This window comes from Aplysia californica, unplaced genomic scaffold, assembly GCF_000002075.1.
Source record: "Aplysia californica isolate F4 #8 unplaced genomic scaffold, AplCal3.0 scaffold00858, whole genome shotgun sequence".
NCBI classification, from domain to species: domain Eukaryota; kingdom Metazoa; phylum Mollusca; class Gastropoda; order Aplysiida; family Aplysiidae; genus Aplysia; species Aplysia californica.
Window position 1 is genome coordinate 9,733 of NW_004798128.1, and position 11,719 is coordinate 21,451.

Consider the following 11,719-nt stretch of genomic DNA (forward strand, 5'->3'; position numbering starts at 1 on the left):
AGGCCTGTGTCATCTATCACCTATGTATAACACACTGCCCAACAAGGCCTGTGTCATCTATCACCTATGTATAACACACTGCCCAACAAGGCCTGTGTCATCTATCACCTATGTATAACACACTGTTTGCCCAACAAGGCCTGTGTCATCTATCACCTATGTATAACACACTGTTTGCCCAACAAGGCCTGTGTCATCTATCACCTATGTATAACACACTGCCCAACAAGGCCTGTGTCATCTATCACCTATGTATAACACACTGCCCAACAAGGCCTGTGTCATCTATCACCTATGTATAACACACTGTTTGCCCAACAAGGCCTGTGTCATCTATCACCTATGTATAACACACTGCCCAACAAGGCCTGTGTCATCTATCACCTATGTATAACACACTGTTTGCCCAACAAGGCCTGTGTCATCTATCACCTATGTATAACACACTGTTTGCCCAACAAGGCCTGTGTCATCTATCACCTATGTATAACACACTGCCCAACAAGGCCTGTGTCTTCTATCACCTATGTATAACACACTGTTTGCCGAACAAGGCCTGTGTCATCTATCGCCTATGTATAACACACAGTTCCCCCAACAAGGCCTGTGTCATCTATCACCTATGTATAACACACTGCCCAACAAGGCCTGTGTCATCTATCGCCTATGTATAACACACAGTTTGCCCAACAAGTTAGGTTGCTGAGCAGAGCTTAGCACAAGGTAAGGTTCAATTCTAATCCAGCGCGATTCATTGTGTGGGTCAATGTCAAGGCCAGCTTATCATCCCAACGTAGATCAGTGGTCGAGGAAAAACTGTCCTGTGTTTGTTTCTTTACTGACGTAATGTTCCGTGGCCAGACCGCTTAGGCACCCTCCCCCCAGACACACACAAACACACAAACACACACACATACGCGCGCTCACACACACACACACACAAACACATACGCACACACACACACACGCGCGCGCGCGCACACACACACACCCGTCCGACCCCGACACGTGCTAAGAGATGTATGTGTGTGTGTGTGTGTGTGTGTGTGTGTGTGTGTGTGTGTGTGTGTGTGCTTTTTGGCATGAAAGAAACCCACAGATAGGTCACATAAGAAAATATAAACCAAATGGTCCGCTGTCTGGGTGTCATGGAGGATGGTCAGGAAGAGACAAAAAGGTTCGTTGTGGGAGAAAAATGAAGGGAGTCACGTCGGTGGGGGCTGTTTACCCTGCAAGCGACGTCGTTGAATCCCAGCCTGCTCATGTATGAGTTGCTTGAATCTGGGTTCTTTGCATTGGTTTTTAGGAATAGACAAACAACAACCAGGGAATCCAACTCCTTTATTTTCCCGAGCTCAACTGTAGAAACACAATCCCAGCCATCACACAGCCAGGTATGTGCATTCAGGTACACACACGCACGCAAGCACACACACACTCACAGGATGAGTATTATGCATTCACACACACACACACACACCCACACACAGGATGTGTAATATGCATTCACACACACACACCCACACACAGGACGTGTATTTTATGCATTCACACACACACACACCCACACAGGACGTGTATTATGCATTCACACACACACACACATACAGGATGTGTATTATGCATTCAGACACACACAAAAATTCACTGTACACCCTCCTATGTACACACACACCCCCCCACACACCCCCCCACACACACACACCCCCAAGAATCGACCATCAGGAGTTGCTGGGGACATGGTTCTCTTGAGATACCAGCTGGCGGCGTGGGAGTCGCAGTGATCCTGGGGGGAGAGGAGAGCATGTGTCATATGTACGATGTACGTGTCCAAGTGACTCGCTTGTGTGGGAGAGAATTCGCCGTTTCCCTGGGGGGGGGGGGGGGGGACCACATGGTCAAACAAGTGCCGAAGATGATACACAGGCGTGACAAGAGAGTAACATCCAAAAAAAAAAAATTTTCTTTTCCATGAAAAGAGGAGAAATAATAGCAATTGATGTTTCATGGAAAGAGTTTAGTTTTAGTAAGAGTTTTACGGCACTTGCAACACAATAAGGTCATACAAGTGCCGAAGATTAGAGGTGTTACAAGAGAGTAACAAACACAGAAATGAGTGAGGAGAGATAACAACAATAGATGTTTGATAAGAAAGAAGGAGTAAACCACACCAGAGCACCCGCCAACCACTCACTCCATGGCTTGATAACTTTTCAACAAGTGTATAATGTGGATTTCCCAGAATGCACCCTTTAGCCACTGTAACAGGGAATTCCCAGCAAAAACTGTAGACGGACATTACACGACAAAACATCTCAACATCAACGCGTTGTCCTCACACAAAGCTGTCAGTGACGGACATTACACGACAAAACATCTCAACATCAACGCGTTGTCCTCACACAAAGCTGTCAGTGACGGACATTACACGACAAAACATCTCAACATCAACGCGTTGTCCTCACACAAAGCTGTCAGTGACGGACAAGTACGTTTTTGTTGCTTGTCCGCTGTTTCTTTTTTATGGCGGCGAAAAACTTCCACGGCTAACAGCCTTGTAGCCTGCAGATTTCAGACGGCCAAGGATATGTGTGCTCAAGTCTTCATTTACTTGAAACATGGACGCAGCAGTGTGTAAGTTTCTGGTGGGAATGTGTTAGACGCACGTTAATTTTTGGCCTTCATCAGTTGGGCACCAGACGTTCCTGACATGAACGCCCTGTCTGTGAGGGTACGAGAGAGGTGGTCCCTCCCACAAGAACCCACAATTTACACTCAGGATTTTCACCATCATTCCTCGGAGAAGGCAACCCCTGAACCAGGAACTACTTTTTCCCGTCCCGTGTTGCAAGAACTACTTCTACCGTCCTGTGAACCAGGAACTAATTCTACCGTCCTGTGAACCAGGAACTACTTCTACCAAGCCCTGAACCAGGAACTACTTCTACCGTCCAGTGAACCAGGAACTACTTGTACCGTCCAGTGAACCAGGAACTACTTCTACCGTGCCCTGAACCAGGAACTACTTCTACCGTCCAGTGAACCAGGAACTACTTCTACCGTCCAGTGAACCAGGAACTACTTCTACCATGCCCTGAACCAGGAACTACTTCTACCGTGCCCTGAACCAGGAACTACTTCTACCGTGCCCTGAACCAGGAACTACTTGTACCGTGCCCTGAACCAGGAACTACTTCTACCGTCTTGTGAACCAGGAACTACTTGTACCGTCCAGTGAACCAGGAACTACTTGTACCGTCCAGTGAACCAGGAACTACTTCTACCGTGCCCTGAACCAGGAACTACTTCTACCGTCCAGTGAACCAGGAACTACTTCTACCGTCCAGTGAACCAGGAACTACTTCTACCATGCCCTGAACCAGGAACTACTTCTACCGTGCCCTGAACCAGGAACTACTTCTACCGTGCCCTGAACCAGGAACTACTTGTACCGTGCCCTGAACCAGGAACTACTTCTACCGTCTTGTGAACCAGGAACTACTTTTACCTTCAACACTTTCTTCATCTCGGCCTCCGACAGCTCCACTCCGGTCTCCCTCAGAACGGCCGCGCGGAAGGATGCGCTGCGGATCTTGGGCGACTCTTCAAACAGGGAAAACAGAATCTGGCGGAGCTGCCACCAAAAACAAAAACAGGATTATTACTTTTTCATAAAAACACCAACAAGAAAAGTACCAACCAGTCATCTCATCTAAACTGACCCACGTCCACCGAATGTCGGTATACAACAGGACAGAAAGGGGCCATAAAAGCAGAGCGCTTCACAGACAAAAGTACCCAACAATCCCATCACTCCAAACTTTCTGCTACAATAGGTCTCTAGGTCTCTTGTCCTCACCCCATGGACCAGAGCAGGACAAATGATGGGCAAGAGAAAATACTATAGGAACAGATAGCTTTTCATTGATCACACAGAGAGAAATTCACAGTGGCATGATAAATACATACACAAGGATTAAGACACACACACACACACACACATCAACACACACACACACATCAACATACACACACACATCAACACACACACACACACACACACATCAACACACAGGCACACATCAAAACACATACACACATCAAAACACACACACTAACACACACATTAACACACACATCAACATACACATTAACACACACATCAACACACACACACGTCTCTGGTCTCCACTTACTTTGTCCAGTGTGTCGTTCCCTGTCCAGGCAGCAAACAGGGGATCTGGCTTTTTGTTGGCTGGCCACTAGAATTAAGAAGATTTTTTTTTTTTCAGTTGTTAAATTGAGAATGTACAACAATGAAATCAAGACTGAAGCCCGTAAAATTATTCCTCGAGATAACTAACCCCCCACCCCCAGTTAAAAAAAAAAAGACTCAAATACAAAATGAGAGAATTCACCAGTAGCAAAGACAAGAACAAGCCAAAGAAATGTACTTCTGGAGAGCAGGAGCCCACGGCATGAGGAGAACCTGGGACAACGGCTTCTGTCACAATTGACAAAACCAGGAAGAGAAACTGACCAGGCTCTCAGGACGCCCAACAGAAAGTGAAAGTGAGCTACAGGCAGCCCAAACTACACTTCTGTCTACATCTTCACAAACTACACTCCTGTCTACATATTCACAAACTACACTCCTGTCTACATATTCACAAAGTCTTAGTTACTGTTTCCATAAACGCCTTGTGTCTGTAGCATTAACTATTGCTAACATAACCATTGTCTGTAGCATGAACTATTGCTAACATAACCTTTGTCTGTAGCATTAACTATTGCTAATATAATCTTTGTCTGTAGCATTAACTATTGCTAACATAACCATTGTCTGTAGCATTAACTATTGCTAATATAACCTTTGTCTATAGCATTAACTATTGCTAATATAACCATTGTCTGTAGCATGAACTATTGCTAACATAACCTTTGTCTGTAGCATTAACTATTGCTAACATAACCTTTGTCTATAGCATTAACTATTGCTAATATAACCTTTGTCTGCAGCAGAATATATCATTTCCATACATTACCCCGTCTTCTACTGCTACTCCTGGCTCCCTGCTGCTGTCTTTCAGCCACACAGTAACCACCTACCTGATTGCTCAACTTGTGACCTCCAATAAACACATGACCAGTGATGTGACGAACAATAAACACATGACCAGTAATGTGATGAACAATAAACACATGACCAGTGATGAGATGAACAATAAACACATGACCAGTGATGTGATGAACAATAAACACACGACCAGTGATTTGACCTCCAATAAACACATGACCAGTGATGTGATGAACAACAAACACATGACCAGTGATGTGATGAACAATAAACACATGACCAGTGATGTGATGAACAATAAACACATGACCAGTGATGTGATGAACAATAAACACACGACCAGTGATTTGACCTCCAATAAACACATGACCAGTGATGTGATGAACAACAAACACATGACCAGTGATGTGATGAACAATAAACACATGACCAGTGATGTGATGAACAATAAACACATGACCAGTGATGTGATGAACAATAAACACACGACCAGTGATTTGACCTCCAATAAACACATGACTAGTGATGTGATGAACAATAAACACATGACCAGTGATGAGATGAACAATAAACACACGACCAGTGATGTGATGAACAATAAACACATGACCAGTGATGTGATGAACAATAAACACATGACCAGTGATGTGATGAACAATAAACACATGACCAGTGATGAGATGAACAATAAACACACGACAAGTAACTACCTGATTGTTCAACTTGTGACCCCCGATGGCTGCCACTGCATCCTCTATCATCCGGTCTGACACGCCGGCGCTGAACACATGTGCAGCCGGCACACGGGCTGTGTACATGGACAGCTTGCTGCGTATCTCCGACATGGATAACAAGCTACTCTCCGACAGAACTTCTCGCAGAAAGGTCTCCAGCTGGCGCGTCAGCGTGCCCCCCGGGTCCCCGTCTGCGTTGACCTCGCCAGGTATGCCACCCACCAGACCATTGGTCAAGTTCCTGGCAGCGTGGGCCGTCGCCCCGTTCAGAGCCACGTCTACAGCGTCGCCCGCCCTCTCCCCGCTCGCTGGGTCCACCTCAAGGTCGCTGACGTCCGACATCGATCGCCCGCTCAGAGTTCTCTTGCGTGGGGAGCGACTGGAGAGTCTTCGCGTGCGGTGCCTCTCCGTGGGTTGAAGGTTCATCAAGGCCATTTCAAGTTCTGCACAATTGTATCCAGTTGGAAAATTAAAAAATCTAAATTATCTGGGGAAAAAACCCAACATCAACAACAAAAACAACTCTCTCTTGAGATTCATCTTAGGTTATAATTGTTATAACTTCATCAAAGTACATTTCAGTTGGAATGGCTTGTCTTTATTACAACTTTTTGACTTACAATTCTGCAAATTTCAATCACTTTTCAAAGGTCTTAGCAATAGTTTCAAGATATATTCTTTCTTATAGAACACCCTCAAGGCTATCATTGTCTGCAGCCATAGACAACCTCACCTTTCTCCCAGCCCACACACTTTCAGTTACTCTATTACCTCCGGCAAACCCTGTACAATTACTAGAAGTGACACGACACAAACATCCAATTAGCACACAATAAGGTACAATTACTAGAAGTGACACGACACAAACATCCAATTAGCGCACAATAAGGTACAATTACTAGAAGTGACACAACACAAAGATCCAATTAGCACACAATAAGGTACAATTACTAGAAGTGACACGACACAAACATCCAATTAGCGCACAATAAGGTACAATTACTAGAAGTGACACAACAAAGATCCAATTAGCGCACAATAAGGTACAATTACTAGAAGTGACACGACACAAACATCCAATTAGCACACAATAAGGTACAATTACTAGAAGTGACACAACAAAGATCCAATTAGCGCACAATAAGGTACAATTACTAGAAGTGACACAACACAAAGATCCAATTAGCGCACAATAAGGTACAATTACTAGAAGTGACACAACACAAAGATCCAATTAGCGCACAATAAGGTACAATTACTAGAAGTGACACAACACAAAGATCCAATTAGCGCACAATAAGGTAAGTCCAAGACAGTACCTAAAGCTTTCTTCTCCCCATCTTTGGGCATCTTGAAGTGCTGAGCCAGGCTGTGGAAGGTGAGGGCCCACTTGTTCCTCTGCCTCTGAACAATCTCTGGGTGCCTGGACCAAACACACAAACGTGCTTTCTGGTTAAAGAAGACCTCTTTGAAGTGCAGAACATTCATGATACATGATCAAATAATTTACTTTTATTCATGCCCTGTGGGGAAATTTGGTTTACAATCTCGTAACATTTGTTACCTACACAACAGAACAACAGGGCTGCAGGTGTAGTATTGACTGATGTACCGTACAGAGATACAGGTGTATTGACTGATGTACCGTACAGAGATACAGGTGTAGTATTGACTGATGTACCGTACAGAGATACAGGTGTAGTATTGACTGATGTACCGTACAGAGATACAGGTGTATTGACTGATGTACCGTACAGAGATACAGGTGTACTGACTGATGTACCATACTGATGTACCATACAGAGATACAGGTGTACTGACTGATGTACCGTACAGAGATACAGGTGTAGCCCTGGCTCTTTCTTAAGACGACAGTACTTTACATGTAGCCCTATATACGTGGCTCTGTCTTAGGACGACAGTACTTTACATGTAGCCTAAGGACGACAGTACTTTACACGTAGCCTTAGGACGACAGTACTTAACATGTAGCCTTAGGACGACAGTACTTTACACGTTGCCTTAGGACGACAGTACTTTACACGTAGCCCAGAATACTTTGCTCTACTCACCGCTCACAGAAGTCACGGTCGTACTCGTAGAAGAACTCCCAACCGCTGCGAAGTTTGAGCCGCGACATTTTCTCCAGGATTTCCTTGACATCGTCCGAAGGCAACTACGGGGAGGGGCGAGAGAGAGAGAGAGAGAAAGGGGGATGATCTTTAGTTTTAGTTTGAGTTTTACGGCTCTTGCAACACAAAAAGGTAAAAACACAGCGCGCTTGTCTCCAAAGCAGAAAGTTCAGGTTCGAGTCACGACATCACATGCTTTTTCAGTTCTCTTAAAGATCTAGATTTTTTAAGAACATTTTTTTTTTTTTTACAATTAGTCCTTTACTTCCCCAGCTCGAAGTCAGGTACCCATTACAGGTGGGTGGGCAGGAGGGGGCGAAAGAAAAAATCCGTGGCCGAACCGAGGCTCGAACCTGGACTTTCTGCTTTGGAGACAAGCGCACTAACCGCTCCGCCACCACGCCACTGTAGGCTACAGGCTTTTAAAATAGTGCAATAGTGCTTTGTGGTCGTGTTGTCACCGTGAACGACAACAGAGTGGGAATCCCTCAAGGACGTCAAACAAGATGGTTGTTCCTATAAGTATCAGCCAATGGGGTACATCTGTCGTTCTCAAGTTATCCCTACAACCTTAGGCTCAAGTCACTGTGAGATAGATAAAGTCACTGTGAGATAGATAAAGTCACTGTGAGATAGATAAAGTCACTGCGAGATAGATAAAGTCACTGCGAGATAGATAAAGTCACTGTGTGTGAGATAGATAAGAGAGAGACACTGTACCTGCACAATGGAAGAGATGTCTTTGCGCACCACGTACTTGCAGTGCGTGAACTTCCACATCTGTCAAGCAAAAACAGAAACAAAACTAGAACAACGAGTTGAAAGGAAAAGATAATTATCTCAAAGTTTTTCTCCTCTTTCTGCTCCATTAGTCGTTCAATAAAAAAATAATGTGTCAATTTGACTGGTGTGCGCCTACAATTAGAAAAACTAAAACACAACAAACTTTGTACATTTGTTTAGCTGAGGACACACAGAAGTTATTTTTTTTAAATTTTTATTTTAATGTGACCAACTATGTATATGAAAGCAGATATTTATTTTTTTTAAAAATATATATATATATCTACATGTATGCATATGAAAGAGGTACTGATATATTATTTGTATGTATATGAAAGAGGTACTGATATATTATATGTATGTATATGAAAGAAGTACTGATATATTATATCTATATGTATGTATATGAAAGAAGTACTGATATATTATATGTATGTATATGAAAGAAGTACTGATATATTATATGTATGTATATGAAAGAAGTACTGATATATTATATGTATGTATATGAAAGAAGTACTGATATATTATATCTATATGTATGTATATGAAAGAAGTACTGATATATTATATCTATCTGTATGTATATGAAAGAAGTACTGATCTATCTATATGTACGTATATAAAAGAAGTACTGACAGCGTAGTCTCTCACTCTCCTCAACAGCTCGGGAGACACGCCGCTGTGAGGTCTGCGCTTCTTGGCAGCTTCTTCCTTGTCCTCCTCCGGGTATAACAGCTCGCTGAAACAGACACACAACACACGCATATACAATACACACACACACAACGCACACATATATAACAGCTCGCTGAAACAGACACACAACACACGCATATACAATACACACACACACAACGCACACATATATAACAGCTCGCTGAAACAGACACACAACACACACATATACAATACACACACACACACACACAACACACACATATATAACAGCTCGCTGAAACAGATACACAACACACGCATATACAATACACACACACACACACATATATAACAGCTCGCTGAAACAGATACACAACACACGCATATACAATACACACACACACATATACAACACACAGATACACAACGCACACATACACATATACAACACACATATATACAAAAGCTCGCTGAAACAGACACAGCCTGAAAACAAATTGCTATACAGAAAATATGGGAGGGAGAAAAAAGTGTTCGTTTTAGTAAGGTTTTAAGCACTCGCAACTGCACAAGGTCCTAATATGTGTTACAACGTGGTGGAATCAGGCACTTGTCAATTGTGGGGCATATGGAGTTATTGCTATCATCTTAAAGCCTGTTCATTTGACTTCTTTGTGGCGAAAAAAATATCCATCTGTGTTGAACAGAAGTCGAAATATTTGCAATTGAAGGATTTTTCGGGGGTAAAATTAGCGAGAAAATGGCTGCCAAAGTTAGGTGACTTCCACAGTTGGAGAGTCCATGGAAACTGAATATACATTTTTAGTACTTTTAATCAAAATCCACACAGGAATTTGTTTTAAAATGAACATAAAAGGTGTTGTGCCAAAAAAACAAAATTTGATCAAAATTGCAAAGCGGAAAGGAAAAATGCTGTTTTCTTCCATTTCATTCATTTGACGAGCGCCTGATTTCACAACACTGCCTCACATTTGGTCGCTCAGGAATGGCACACACACACACACACTAAATTAACGACCCTCATAACCAAATGACTAAATTAACGACCCTCATAACCAAATGACTAAATTAACGAGACTACAAGCCCCGACCGCCAGTCGACGCCCAGAAGGGTAAAAGTTATGGTTTCAGGTAGGCACCCACCTCCAAAGAATTCAGAATTTTGTCCTTGAAACATTTACGTAACCCTTTTGCTGTAATCTAACCGTATCACAGCGCCCACGGGCCGCGACGGTCTTCGACCACTGACCTTTTGACCACCCAGCATCCCTGGACCAGGACGGCCATACTCTGCAGCGACCGCAGCACGGCCTGGTGGTCAGCACCGGGGGCCAGGAAGCTCATCAGCTGGCTGAACCGTATCACCTTCACTGAGGACACAAGAACCGTATCACCTTCACTGAGGACACAAGAACCGTATCACCTTCACTGAGGACACAAGAACCGTATCACCTTCACTGAAGACACAAGAACCGTATCACCTTCACTGAGGACACAAGAAACGTATCACCTTCACTGAGGACACAAGAACCGTATCACCTTCACTGAGGACACAAGAACCGTATCACCTTCACTGAGGACACAAGAACCTTCACTGAGGACACACATTTTGAGAGGTAGGGTATAAAAATATAATTTTGAGAAAATGAGCTTTTAAGTTTAACAAACGTGAGAACACATACAAACTTTTCAAAAACGTTTTTTAAATGTGTTTATTCATGGAAAATTCATTTCCAATTTGGCAGGCAGTTGACATCGATATCTCGGATGGAATTCAATGGTAAAACATAGCAAGGAAGAACAAACGTGCTTCAACAATAGATTTTCACTCCATTTAACAGCAGTTTTCATTATTTGTTTTTAGAGTTTCCTCAAAACAATTCCAAATAAAACATTTACAAGTCAAATCAATGAAAACTCTTTGAGTTTGAGTAGATGGTAAAATAAATGTTGGATCTATCATTTTTTTATGGAAACACATTTTGGTCAAAAAAAGTGATTTTTGTCATTCTCAGCCTGTGGCTCGAAACAGTCTGGGGCGACGTTTGGTACCGTTCTCTGGGCGCACACACATTTGTTTAAATACCCATTTTACGACATTTGCAACACAACAAGGTCATATAAGTGCGGAATATTAAAGGTGATATAAGAGAGTAACAAACACTTCTATTACAATTATTATCATAATATCATCCCAAGAAGAATATTTCCAGAGGTCTCAAGTGAGGGCCCTTGGTGCTGCTCAGCCCTTTAAGTTCCCATTTCCATCATTTTGTCTGTTCTATTTCAAAACAGCTTTTAGCCACCCATCT

The 11,719-nt window shown here is 43.0% G+C and overlaps 1 protein-coding gene across 1 annotated transcript in view; it reads right to left on the reverse strand.

The window, feature by feature from the left end:
* Window positions 1–1,739: 1,739 nt before the first annotated feature.
* The window catches only part of LOC101860373 (DNA-directed RNA polymerase III subunit RPC5), a gene marked incomplete at its 3' end in the record, with an annotated part of 22,199 nt that continues 12,219 nt past the window's right edge, over window positions 1,740–11,719 (reverse strand). The window contains 9 exon segments of the mRNA XM_013089020.2: window positions 1,740–1,786; window positions 3,509–3,634; window positions 4,197–4,262; window positions 5,788–6,254; window positions 7,131–7,234; window positions 7,884–7,987; window positions 8,664–8,723; window positions 9,366–9,468; window positions 10,657–10,777. Of these exon segments, the coding sequence (XP_012944474.1) occupies window positions 1,740–1,786; window positions 3,509–3,634; window positions 4,197–4,262; window positions 5,788–6,254; window positions 7,131–7,234; window positions 7,884–7,987; window positions 8,664–8,723; window positions 9,366–9,468; window positions 10,657–10,777 (1,198 nt within the window).